At 62.7% G+C, this 12647-nt stretch overlaps 6 protein-coding genes across 6 annotated transcripts; 2 read left to right on the forward strand and 4 right to left on the reverse strand.

Annotated features, from left to right (window-relative positions):
- Positions 1 to 938: 938 nt before the first annotated feature.
- PAN0_006d3050 (7,8-dihydro-8-oxoguanine triphosphatase NUDT15) lies at positions 939 to 1802 on the reverse strand (the record flags this gene model as incomplete). Its single annotated transcript, XM_014801692.1, has 1 exon — positions 939 to 1802. The coding sequence occupies one exon, from the start codon at positions 1800 to 1802 to the stop codon at positions 939 to 941; it is 864 nt and encodes a 287-aa protein (XP_014657178.1).
- An 806-nt stretch (positions 1803 to 2608) lies between these two features.
- Positions 2609 to 4906, forward strand: PAN0_006c3051 (HCP-like protein; the record flags this gene model as incomplete). The annotated part of the gene is made up of 1 exon (XM_014801693.1): positions 2609 to 4906. The coding sequence occupies one exon, from the start codon at positions 2609 to 2611 to the stop codon at positions 4904 to 4906; it is 2298 nt and encodes a 765-aa protein (XP_014657179.1).
- An 11-nt stretch (positions 4907 to 4917) lies between these two features.
- Positions 4918 to 5904, reverse strand: PAN0_006d3052 (uncharacterized protein; the record flags this gene model as incomplete). The annotated part of the gene is made up of 2 exons (XM_014801694.1): positions 4918 to 5220; positions 5287 to 5904. The coding sequence occupies 2 exons, from the start codon at positions 5902 to 5904 to the stop codon at positions 4918 to 4920; spliced, it is 921 nt and encodes a 306-aa protein (XP_014657180.1).
- A 233-nt stretch (positions 5905 to 6137) lies between these two features.
- PAN0_006d3053 (uncharacterized protein) lies at positions 6138 to 9254 on the reverse strand (the record flags this gene model as incomplete). Its single annotated transcript, XM_014801695.1, has 1 exon — positions 6138 to 9254. One exon carries the CDS (start codon positions 9252 to 9254, stop codon positions 6138 to 6140), a length of 3117 nt encoding a protein of 1038 aa, XP_014657181.1.
- An 801-nt stretch (positions 9255 to 10055) lies between these two features.
- PAN0_006d3054 (NAD-P-binding protein) lies at positions 10056 to 11180 on the reverse strand (the record flags this gene model as incomplete). The annotated part of the gene is made up of 1 exon (XM_014801696.1): positions 10056 to 11180. The coding sequence occupies one exon, from the start codon at positions 11178 to 11180 to the stop codon at positions 10056 to 10058; it is 1125 nt and encodes a 374-aa protein (XP_014657182.1).
- A 745-nt stretch (positions 11181 to 11925) lies between these two features.
- PAN0_006c3055 (thioredoxin peroxidase) lies at positions 11926 to 12521 on the forward strand (the record flags this gene model as incomplete). Its single annotated transcript, XM_014801697.1, has 2 exons — positions 11926 to 12095; positions 12173 to 12521. 2 exons carry the CDS (start codon positions 11926 to 11928, stop codon positions 12519 to 12521), a joined length of 519 nt encoding a protein of 172 aa, XP_014657183.1.
- Between the last annotated feature and the right edge of the window lie 126 nt (positions 12522 to 12647).

Below are 12647 nucleotides of genomic sequence, written 5' to 3' on the forward strand. Positions count from 1 at the left end.
GGCATGCGGCGTGTGTAGGCGGATGCAGGTTGATCCGCAAACAAAGCATGCTTCCCGTGCCTTTTCCACGCCCCATCCAGGTCTCTGCCTCCTCCGGTGGGACCGGTAAGCCCTCCTGGCAGCTCGACAATGCAAATGCTCGGACCTGTCGCCATGCTTGCTCATGCTCGGTTGCCGACACGATCATTGTGTGCTTAGTCTCGATGAGCAGCCGAGCGGCGTAGATTTGATCCAAATCTAGCTTCGTGACCCGAGCGCACGCCGCAAAAGAATAGGATCCCACCAATGCCCGGCATACGAGGAGGCCCCACCTCATATGAAGCAGCTGGCATGCGCGACGGGCCACATCTCCTGAGACCACACATGCCGCCTGACAGTCCCTATCGAGCTGGTGGCGGTCGAGCCGGAAGCACGAGCCGTTCGTCGCCATTCGGTTCCACCCATTCAAAGCAGACGCCATGGCCTCGTCGATCCCGGCCGTGCAGCTGAGCCTGAGGATGCTCTAAGCGATTCTCCGAGTGCTTGGACCGGGTAGACCGCACTGTCCGAAGTGCCCGCGCGGCTGACGGGGTATCCGATGCCAAGCTGGACGAACGTGTGTGTTGCTCCCGTATCATGGGCTGTGACCTCATATGTGGCTGTGTGGTGTTTCGACGCCAGACCTGCCTCGCTTCATCTCGCACAAGCGCTCGCCGCGCTAAGTTAGCCGCACTAGTCCACTGAAGCTAAGCGGACAATGCCGTCCGATGCAGGCGGACAGTTGCCTGGCAGGTACGAGCTGAGCGCTCATTGGTGGCCTGTATCGCTCCGAAGAGTGCTCCAAAGGAATGTAGGAGCATTGTCGATCGGGCTGAACGCATCTCGATCAGCTCATTCGGCCGATCAATTCCATGACAAGAGCAGCTGGATTCCTAGTTGTGTTGTACTGACGACCTATATCATGCGAGCGGTAAGGCCGGGTTGTCGATGAGCACGTTGACGAGGGGTTGGAAGAGTGGAGCGCCGCGCATAAAGTCGTCTGCTTGCGCCCAAGCCAAAGCCTCTGCTTGGTCGAGTGCAGGATGCTGCGCAGGCAATTTTTGGTTGTTTTGCAATGAAGGGCTGAGGGGCGAGTCGACGCCGGGGCTGAGATTTGTCTCGTCCGCCTCTTGCAGAGCCTGAGCCAGACTGTCCGCCTCGAGGAGCTTGTCGATGGACACGGGCAGCGAGCGACCTTCGGAGGCGGCGTTCATTTGGAGCATCTGCAGTTCTTGCTGGCGATTCGCCGTATTGCGGAGGTAGGAGATGGGGACCCATGCCCAGCCGAGACACTTGTTGGGCTCCATGATCTTGGCCTCGGCGACTGGGTTTGCGGGATCGGGCTTGACGCTGGCCTTCATGAAGATGGTGACGTAGTGCTTGCCGTCGCCTCTTTCGCCCTGGTCCTTCATGTACACCGAGTTCTGTGCGGTGACAAACTGTAATGGCGTTGGTGGTCGGCTTGCAGGAGCTGGTAGAGTGGAGGTTTCCCGGGAAGGTCGCGAGTGCACTGGTGACGATGGTGACAGCAGCTGCGAGGGAGGCAGCGCATCAGGCAGCTGCAGAACGAGGCCAGTCTCTTCATATGTTTCGCGGGCAGCACACTCGTAGAAAGACTCGTGGAGCTCGAGGTGACCCCCCGGAAGGGCGATTGTGCCTGCACCGTGGCTTCCCGTGCGCTTCCCGACCAGTACGTGGCCCTGCTCGTTGAGCACAAAGACGGCGACGCCGACGCGTGGGATCACGGTCGCGTCCGAGACGGGCGCTTGTGATGGCGCGACCATGCTTGATAGAGATAAGCGAAGCAAGTGTTGGGGCGACGGAGGTTCCGATGCAGCCCGTCGAAGCCAATTTGGTGGTCGAGAGCAGAGTCGAGCTGAGCTGAAGCTGTCTCGTCAGTGCACCGGTGATTCCGAGAGTCTGGTGAGTCAGGGTGCATGAGATTTTTGAGCGCGTTTCGGCTGAGGTGTTGGTCTCTGCGCGTGCAGCTCAGCTGCTGCATCGGCTGAACTGAACACATCTTCCGAGATTCTCGCCAAGTGACCCTGAAGACAAGCGGCGGCCCTTTTTGTGACCGCATTTCTTCGACGGATTTTTCGAGATTTCCTTTTTCCCGAAAATTCGTATCGATGGGCCAAGGGAGACGCAGCGTGGTGCGGAAGGGCGCGCATGCACGAAAATGCACGTCGAGGATCTGTGTCGCATCCGATCTCAAAACAAAGGGCAGAGCAGGGCGCTGGGCAGAAGCGCTCGACCGCGATGACGCCGTGTTGCTACCCGTGGCAATTTGCATTTCATGCACGGCAGCTGCTTTTGACGTGGGCGAGCCGAGCGGAGAGCAGCATCGGAAGCGCCGCGAGCACCGCCTCCGCCCCCACGAACCACGCTTCTCACCACCACCCCACTTCACCCATCCGGTCTCGCGCATCTACTGCTGCACAGCCCGCTCTCGAGCTGCTGCCCATCTACATCACGTATACAAATACGGAAAGGATCACGCTTATCATCTCGTCGGAGCACCCGCCGGCAGCAACTATCGAAAAGGACCCGACTATCAGCTCGACCGGTTGCATCACATACGAACGGCACCATGCCAGGATCACCACCGCATCTGCCCGTGTTGCCGGCTGGCTTCGGCACCGACTCCTCCTATCCACCCATCCCCGGCAGCACGCGCGTCACCGCCTCTCAGCCCAGACCGTCGGTCGTGCCGGCACCAGCACCGCTGCCGCGTCCATCAGCACCCTCCGGCCCCACCTACCGCCCCACAGGCCCACCGCTGCCGCCGCTTCCACCTGGCGCGCTCGAGCAGGAACGACGTAGACACCAGTCAGCCAGCTATTCGTCCTCTGCCATTCCGCCCTCTTCGGGTCTCAGGCCAGGCCAGTTCGTCCATGCACCCACACCACCACCGCCCTCATCTCAGAATCACTTTGTTGGAGGATTCGCAACCCCACCTCCACCACACATGCAGCCATCCACATCCACATCCACAATGCCAGCACCGGGTCGCGTGCTCCCGCCACCGCCAGCTGCACCCGCACCCATATCATCACACTCACACTCGCAGCAGCTTTCCAACGGCATGCACAACATGTCGATAGGCAACAACAGCGCTAGTTCACACCAGCAGCACGCCTCGGCAGCGCGTCGAGCGAGTGCCAACGACGTCTACGGCCCCAACTCGTCATCATCACAAGCTTCTGGCCCGCCGAGCTTGTCGGCGCCATTGCCGGATATCGCGGCGCTGGCGTCGCAGCGAGAGCGAGCGCGCGACGACAAGCAGCGCATCGCGTGGGCCAAGCAGCTCTTCAAGTACGTCGAGCGCAATTTTGCCGACGGCACCAAGATCAGCGAGCCCTTCCTGGTCAAGTGGACAGACGATGCCATCGCGATCGTGCAGCAGAGCGCGTCGGCGGCGCGGCCCGAGCCCGAGGCTCTGTACCTGCGCGGCGACCTGCAGGCGTCGGGCGCCTTCCCGGCGTATCTGCCCAAGAACCTCAAGGAGGCGTTCAACGACTTTGAGCTCTCGGCACGCATGGGCTGGGCGCCCAGCTGGTTCCGCATCGGACGCGACTACGAGGTGCTGGGCGACCATGCGCGCGCGCGCGACGCGTACGACCGCGGCGTGCACGCCGGCGACGTCGGATGCATCTATCGACTCGGCATGGCCAACCTGTTGGAACAACTCGAGGTGGGTGTCAACCATGCGCGTGCGATCGCGATGCTGCGCGATGCAGCCGACAAGGCGGACGTCGACACGCCACAGCCGGCGTACATCTACGGCATGCTGCTGGCGGGCGAGTTTGCGCATGTCGAAATCGCGCCGCACCTTCTGGCGCCTGCACAGGCCGGCGGGAGTGTCGAGGACGAGGCGCGGCGGCGCATCCAGAAGGCGGCGTGGCTCGGGTTTGCACCGGCGCAGTACAAGTGCGGCTGGCTGTTCGAGTACGCGCAGCTCGGATGTGCGTTCGACCCGCTGCTGAGCGTGCAGTACTACAGCCTTGCGTCGCAGGGCGGCGAGACCGAGGCGGACATGGCGCTCTCCAAGTGGTTCCTCTGCGGCGCCGACCAGTTTTTCGAAAAGAACGAGACGCTCGCCTACACGTTTGCCGACAAGGCGGCGCGGCGCGGGCTGGCGTCGGCCGAATTTGCGCTCGGCTACTATCACGAAGTGGGCGTCGGCACGGAGAGGAACGTCGATGCGGCGCGCAAGTGGTACACCAAGGCGGCGGGCAAGGACAATGCGGATGCCAAGGAGAGGCTGCGTGCGTTGCAGGCGCCACAGGCGACGGGATTGTCGAGGCACGAGCACGAGGCGGTCATGGACGACAAACTCGTGCGCAGACGCACGCAGGCCAAGATGCTCAGCGACCGCGAGGGTAGGAGCCCCACCGCGCCCGCACCGGACGCACCGCTGGGCACATCGCCGCGCCGACAGGCCGGTCCAACTCCGGCTCCGAGCACCGGCGGCCGTCTGGCGGCGCCAGGTGGCAATACGGGCAATCAGCTGGAGCTGTCGCGCAAAAAAACCATGAAGATGGTCGAGGAGACCGCGGCGGGTCGACGCAGGCACCAGCGTGGCTACGAGCGTGGGGGGCGTTCGGAAGTCGCTGCAGCTCCGACCGCAAACGCAGCCTCTGCTCCAACGGCTGCGCGACCGCCTGCTGCCGTCAAGCCTGTTGCATCCGCGCCAGCGCCTCGACCCGCCGCTACGGACTACTCTGCACCATCACACCCGCCCGCATCCTCCGTCACACCCAGCAACACCTCAGGCACGACGTACGCGACCGCGTCGGACGACTCCAAGAAGGCGTACAACACGTTTGCCGAGATGGGGTTTGCGCCACAAAAGCCGTCGAAGCGCGACGAGTGTGTGGTGCTGTAGAATCGAATGGATTACTTTTTGGGTTTCTTGGCCTCGAGCGCGCGGTCTAGGAGGATGGCGGTGCAAGTTTTGAGGGCTGTGGATTCGGCGGGTTCGGCAAAGGCGCCTGCGGCCCAACGGATGCGACCCTGGTGGTCGATGAGGTAGGTGTAGCCTACGTGTTTGTTGTGCAGCCCCAGGAGGTCTTTTTCCAGTTCGAGGTCTTGCGAGCTAAGCATGTAGGTGGCGTGAAGTTCGGGGGGGATTTGTGTTCGTAGGGACGAGAGGAAGAGTGAGACGAGGTAGGACTTGAGCGGGTTGGTTTGCAAGTTGATCTGTCCATCGCTCGCATGTCAGCTTTCCTACGTTCTTTATTGGTTGTTGGGTGGGGTTTGACTTACTTGTACGAGTTGAAATGCTGGGTGGGTGGCGAAAGTTTCGAGTGCATCTTTGTACGTCGACCTTGTGTGTTCTTCACTGATCTTGCTGCCGAGCAATGCGATGATGCTAACCTTTCCCCTTAGCATGTCTACGGTATTGACCTTCTTTTTATCGCTCAACCTCGTCCCCTCCACTCTTGGGAACCATAGCGCTCTTTCGTCTTTGATGAGAGTATTGGGTGCGCGCCAAGTCTTACCGCCGTGCGATTTGATCGCATGAAAGTCGTGAAAGTATCCTCTCGTCGCTTCCTTTACAATCGCCTTGCGCGAGGCCATACGATGATCCTGCGAAACCAACTTCTCTCGACGTTCCGACCACGTAGGCTTTGCCGCCGACGGAGGCGTAGGCACTCCAAGCGCAAAGCTGAGATAGGGAAGAGGTCGCGAGTTGAGCTCTTCGGGAGATTCGGATGTCTCGCGAACAAGCGGCTTCGAACTACCCTTCGATACAGCCTCTTTCGATGCCACCTCCTTGGATGTCGGTTTGGAATGGGCGATGGCTGAAACGCTGAAACATCGTGCTGCACCAACACTATGCTGCGCAAGGATGCGCAGAGGGGCCCGTAAAGAGTGCGTCATTGTGATGTGTGGTGGTGGACGGTCGGGGGGTGGGTGCGGAGGGTGGGAAGAAAGGCAACGTCGGAAGACGTCGGGCGCTCCCAAAAAATGTCAAGCGCCCCGAATTCCGAACTTTTCGCCCCACCACCAACCTTACCCCACAGCTCAACTCAGCCTCCCTCACACTCTCACCGCCCAAACTTGAATCACACACAAAGCAAGCACTGTTCGATCAGTTCGCATTATCGGATCGCTCACACTTGCTGCTGGGCATGAAGCGGCGTCAAGCTAAACGGGTCGCCCCTTCTCTCCTCCGGCGATCCCGGGGTGCCCGGATTACTGGTCATCCCCAACCCTGCTGCCTCCCTGAAACTATTGCTCCTACTCGACTTCCTGCTACCGGACGCCAAGCTGCTAGCATTGCTGCTGATGCTAGCCGAACGCGCTCTCTGGGCCATGCCCCTCGGTGCCGGTTCGGGCTGCAGCTGCGGATCGGGCGTCGCGTCCTTCGCCCTCCTTCTCGCCATGCTAGGTAGCGACGTGCTGCTGGCAAGCGAACCCGAATCCGACCCACTGCGCATCGAGGAACGCCGCATAGCCGAGCGGTCGAGATGATGGCTGGCACCCGAGGCGCTCTTGACGATGCTCGAGCGCGAGCCGCCGCGTGCGCGTGCCTTGGCTATGGGTGGCGAAGAAGCCGTTCCTGGCGAGAGGGACAGTCCGTCGCGACGCAAAGTGCTGTTGAGGACCAAGTCCATGCGCGCACGTGTGGCCGAATCGGTCTGCGAACGGAGCCGGCGTCGCAACGAGTCCGAGTCCGACGAACCCTGCGAGATCGAATCGCGCTCGCCGCCCCGATCCCGCAGCTCCTCCACCACATCGTACGGCGGATTCAACACCGCCGCCGGCGCCGAGCCGAGCTTCGTCACACGTGAACCGCCGCGGAACTGCGGCGTGGCCTGAGGCGACTCGCTCCGCATGCGCTGCTTGGGCCCACCGTCTCCGCCGCCCTCGACATGGCGCAGCTGCGAGTCGGTGCGCGAAAGAACAATGCCCTGCAGAGGATCGTGCGCGCTGTACGCATCGGCACTGCTCCGTGGGCCTTCGGGCGAAGGTGTTGCCGCTGCGTCGACGTGCGTATCGCCCTCGGACAGATCCGGCGAGTGGGGCACAAGCTCAATGCCACTTGCGTCGTGCATAAAGTCGGTGCTGCCCGAGCCGCGCCGTAAGCCCGCACGCAGGTTGGTGAGCGACACCTTCTTGCCCGCCGTGCCGAGGCTGCTGAGTCTGCCGGGCACGCTCATCGCCGACGCACCGGGCGGCGAGCTGGGCGCATCCATGCTGGTTCTCCCCGCGTCGGAAGGGAACGGCGACGAATCGCGCAGCGGCGAGCCACGGCCCTCGATCGACGGCGAGGCGGCGGGAGACGCACCGGGCGAGCTGGGTACCGCTGAGCTTGTAGACGCCGAGAGCCTGCGTCGCATCGCCTTGTCCACGACGCCCCTGCGCATCGTGTTGGCATCGTCCGCGGCGGGCAAGGCGCTCGAGGCGGTGGCGTCGTCGCTCGCGCGCCGGCGCTGCGCCATGCGCGCGGCCATGACGGCACTCACCGACTCGGCCGACGGCAACACTGCGCCAAAGATGCCGCCGAGCGGCGTGCCCGTTCCACTCGGCGTGGGACTGAGCGGTGTAGCGCTGTACGTGGGGCTGGTAGCGTCGACACTACCGCGCGCAGGCCTGCGTCCGCTCTCGGTATCCACCTTGAGCACGGGGGCCGACTTGAGTTCGTGCTCGCTGAACGTGATCAGCGGAGCGGCGGGCAACACCTTGCGCACCGGCGATGCAGCTTGAGCCGCGGGCGTCGGCTGTGTACCCAGCTGATGCTGCAGCTGCACATCGGTCTTACCCACATTACCCGGCATCGGACTGGCGGGACTCGCGAGCCCGCTCTGCCCCAGCGCCATGCCGAGCGCAGCAGCACGCTGAAGTCGCGCGCGGCGCTTACGCCAGTCCCAATCGCGCCCCGCCGCCGCGGTGCTTTGCGTAAAGCGCTCGAACCAAAAGTCGCCGTCGGCGCCCTGGGCAGTGGCAAAGCGCGTGGCGGCCTCGAGCCGCTCCTGCGCACGCACGTGCGAGTCCAGATGCGGCCGCCAGTCGGGCTCGATGAGCTTCACGCTGCGCTCGACAGCATGGATTGCATCGGGACTCGCAGGCTGGTACGGCGGTGGAGCGGGCGACGAGTGCATGGCAGCGTGGTGCCAAAAGTCGTGCTGCTGCTGCTGCTGGATGTCGGCGAGCGGGAGCGCGGGCAGCGAGGCTTTGCGCTGCATGAGGCTGTACGAGATGTCGATGTCGCGCAGCGAGGCGGTGCGGAAGCTCTGCGGGCGGCGCTTGAGGATGGAGGGTGCGCGCAGCGAAAACGTGCTCGATGCGGGCGACGCAGGTATCGCTGAAGTGAACGACGCTTCCGACGCCAGACTGGGTGTGGTGAGCAGCGCGTCGTGGTCGGCGGGCGCAGCGGCGGTGGGGGAGAGCTGCGACTCGTCTGCCCAGTCTTCGGCGAGGGGCGAGGTGGGGCTGGGCGAGGCATCTCTGGCATCCGCCGCGTCGGTGGCGAGGCTGGGGGAGCCGTTGCGCTTGTTTCGGGATGCGACGCGGCCGAGGGGCGAGCGTTCGACGGGGCGGATGCGCGTCGGACGCACGGGGAGCGATCCGGACAAGAGCGTAGGAGAGCGGCTGGGGCTGGCCGTATGCTGTCTGCGCCCGGGTTCGGCTGCTGCAAGCCTGCCGCTCTCCTTGCGACGCCTCGCCGAGGCAGGTGGGGGTGTCGAGGAGGTCGGTGAGCTCGCCGCCGAGTCGGAGGGGGGCGTGGAGGAGGCGGGTGCGGGCCAGAAGGATCGGCGCGTGGGCGGTTCGAGGTCGACCTGCATGGGATGGTCGCTGAGCGAGCTGGATGGATCGGACGAGGTGATGCGCACGATGCTCGAGCGCTTGCCCTCGTTGCGGGCGAGCATCCTGCGGAGCGCGTGGCGCTCGCGAGCATTGGCCAAGAAGCCGGAGGCGCGCGACTCGTGCTCGTCCTCGTACTCGTCGCTGTCGAGCTCGGTGTCGAGGCGGTCGATGTTGGCGTCGTCGGCGAGCATGGTGGAGAGCTGCCAGAGCGGCTTGGCCCCGCGTGAGGATGCGCGCGTGCCGACGAGCGCATGGTAGGCGACATACCAGAGCGCGAGCACGAACGCAGCGCTGAGGCAGGCGGAGACGCGTGTTGCGGTTGCGCGCGCCCAGATGTCGCGGGTATAGAAGATGTTGTGACGGGCGCCAAGCTTTGCCTCGGCCGTCAAGGCATCAGCAACGGCGGCGGACGACTGCATGGTGGGAAGAGTGGCTTCTGAGGTGTTGCCCTCGAGGGGGCCGAGCACGCTCTGAGCTGTTACGAGTGCATGATTGTGAACGCGGATGGAATTGCGAGATGATGTTGGCGCGATTGGATGGAGGGTTTGGTCGTGACGGTCGGAGGATGAAGAGGCCAAGCCGCGGGAGTGGGGGAGGAGGAAGGGGAAATCAACGAGGAAGGGCCGTGGTGTGGAGAAAGACCGTCTCGGAAGCCGGCCAATCTGTGAATCCGAGAGCGAGCCGGGGCACATGGCCTGCAGAAGATGTGCGGATGGCAACTTGGCGCTGCTGCCCGTCTGCCCGTCTGCCAGCTTGGGTGTTTGCGCATCAGCTCATTTACGCCTTTGCGCTCCTGCTATGCGCACCGCGTCGATTTTGCGTTCGATTCGCAGCTGCATCGCTTCCGCAGCCGCGCCCCCCCCAGCCGAGGCGCACCGACAGCTACCCGTGTCCACATGCCAAGCTTGCCAACCAGACGCCGGCCGCGCTCGCTCCGTGCCTTGCCGCGCATCCATCCGCGCTCCATGCCCAGATCAAAGAAGCGTCACTGCCGTCATTCATGCGCTCTATTTGACGCAGATTGCCGCGCGGAGAATCAAAGCGAGAGCGAGAGAGAAAGAGAGAGAGAGAAAGAGGCAAAGGTTATGCAACTTTTTGGCGGCTGAGGGGAGGATTGGAAATTTGGAGCGTGAAATGCAGGTTGCAGATTGACGTCCGAAAATGAAATCGGCAGCCTTCGCATTGCCGATACCAGTGCAGCAGGCGGAGACGCGCGCCCCTCAGCGGTCGAGCTGGGCCATGATCATCTCAAACACGTCCAGATCGTCGGCAGCGTCTTGCGGTGTGGTCTTGAGGTCGCTACCTCCCGTGAGCGCTTGGTGTAGCTCGAGGAACTGGGTGGTGTATGCATCTTGGTACGTTGGGCGAACGATTCTTTCCGAGTAGTGTCCCTGCGCGTCGTTCTCCTTGACGGTCACATTGATAGGGAGACCCTTGACGTAGGGTGTGTCGATATCGATGCGCAGCACACGGTCGTCCGTGAACACTTCGAGGAACGACTCGAAGACGCCGACGTTGTGGATGCCGGTGGTGTAAAAGACGTTGTATTTGTCGGCGCCCTTGCGTCCGCCAGCGTTGGTGTACTCGAACGATGCCGAGATAAACTGGCCGTCGTGGCTGGCGAATGAAGACAGGCAGCGGTCTGGTTTGCCGCCGAGCGCCTCGCGCATGAAGCTCAGGTCATGGCTTCCCAAGGAACCAAGCAAGCGGTACACGGCGCCGAGTCGTGCGTCCGACGCCTTGTCCTTGCCGATGGCCTGCTCGAGGATCGCCTGGGCACGGCTGGCCTTGTCTGCGCCGAGACTCTGGGGGATATCACCACCAAAGGTGCGCGGCTGCGTCCCGGACTGTGCGACAAAGAAGCTGTTGGGACCGATAATGTCCTTGACGATGGCGTGTCGAATGGGCCCCGACTCGGCGAGCAGCTTCTGGAACAGCTGGAACGCCGGAGCATATCGACGCATGTAGCCGACAAACACCTTGACGCCGTTGCGCTCGGCAGCTTGCTGGATGGCAGCGGCGTCGGAGCGCGTGAGTGCCATGGGCTTTTCGACCAGCACGTGCTTGCCCGCATCGGCGGCCTCGCATGCACACTGCGTGTGGTACTCGTCGCTATTGGCGATGAGCACCACGTCGACATCGTCGCGCCGCACCATCTCGGCGCTCGAGGTGCCAAAGTTCGGAATCGACCATTTGGCAGCAGCGTGTTCGGCCGCCGCACGAGACACATCGCAGATCGCTGTGACGGTGTAGTGGTCGTGCAGCAGCTGGAGCGTGGGTAGATGCACCACCTGCGTCACCTCGCCCGCGCCCACCACGCCCACCCGCAGCTTGCGCGTCGCCATCGCCGTGCAGCACCAGCGAGAAGGACAGATATAGGGGATCGGCGGTTGGAGGCGGAGAGTGCGGGTGCCAGTCGGGCGAGCAAGATTGCAATTGGTCGGATCGAGAGCGGCTCTTCGAGAAGAACCACCGCTGCACACACTCGAGACTGGCCCGAGCGTCCGAGCGTCGGTGCGCAACCTCCACGCGCGAGCCGCAGGAAAGCAGAGTGCAATTTCGCCGACTTGACATCAACGCAATCCTATCGGCAGCGGGACTGATCCGATCTGTGAATCATCTTGAGCTCGAGCACCGGCGAGGCCGAGGCGTGCTGGCCGCACAGACCCCATTCGAGCCAAGGCAAGGCGAGCCCAGTCCAGGCGAGCCAAGCAAAAGACGGCGGCATGGCTGCATCGGTGCCTCCGATGACGAAGAGCCACTTCGCACTTCGGCCTCCACTTTGAAATTTGAGTGGCCGGTGCGGGTCAAGGCTCGCCACCCCTCGCCTTGTCGATCCAGCTCCTGCCGCAACAGATGACTGTCGAAGCCCGCCACTTTTGGCCCGTTGCATCCTCGGCGTTGCCTCCGATTCGCCGCCGTGAGCGCGGCAAAGAGGGGTGGCGCAGCGAAGGTGATGCAAAGTTGCGTGCGGCCCTGCATCCAAGCACCTCATCCTGCCCTCCACCGAGATCATCACATATATAGCCTCCTCCCCTTCGACCAACCGCTAGTTGTCGCTGTTCACAAACACCCGTACATCTATTCAACATGTCATTCACCGACAAGATCAAGGCCGCAATCAAGGGCGACGTTAAGGAGGGCGCCAAGCTCGAGACGGGTATCAAGCTCAAGGAGAACAACCCCGAAAACGCCGATGTCTCGCTCGACAATCTCACGGGCAAGACGATCATCGTCGGTGTCCCCGGTGCCTTCACCCCGTAAGTCCACCCCCCCTCCCTCTCTCACCCATTCCTGTTTTGCACGATACTGATGGGGTGTTGTTGGTTGTTGTTAGGCCTTGTTCGTCGCAGGTTCCGGGCTACCTTTCGCACGCGGGCGAGTTTGCGCAGAAGGGCGTGCAGGCGATCTACATTGTGGCTGTCAACGACCAGTTCACCGTGGCCGCATGGAAGGAGAAGCTCAACGGCGCCTCGGCGGCCAACGTCCACTTCCTCGCCGACGACACGGGTGCGTTCACCAAGGCGGTGGGACAGAGCTTTGATGCTACGGGACTGCTGGGTGGACACCGATCCAAGAGGTACGCGTTTGTCGTCGAGGGCGGTGTGGTCCGCAAGGCTTTCGTCGAGGACAATGCGCCTGATGTCACCGTCACTGCCGCTGAGAACGTGCTCAAGGCCATCTAACCTGCAATGATCAGAATCCAGTTTGACTGCCGACCTTTTGTGTGTGTTGTTGTTCGGGTGGGCTGTTTCCACGTTGAAATTTGCTGTGCGCACGGATTTTATTTTTGGCATTCGCATCTTGCTGGT

The sequence above is a fragment of the Moesziomyces antarcticus genome, assembly GCF_000747765.1.
Source record: "Moesziomyces antarcticus DNA, scaffold: scaffold_v10006, strain JCM 10317, whole genome shotgun sequence".
Taxonomy (NCBI): domain Eukaryota; kingdom Fungi; phylum Basidiomycota; class Ustilaginomycetes; order Ustilaginales; family Ustilaginaceae; genus Moesziomyces; species Moesziomyces antarcticus.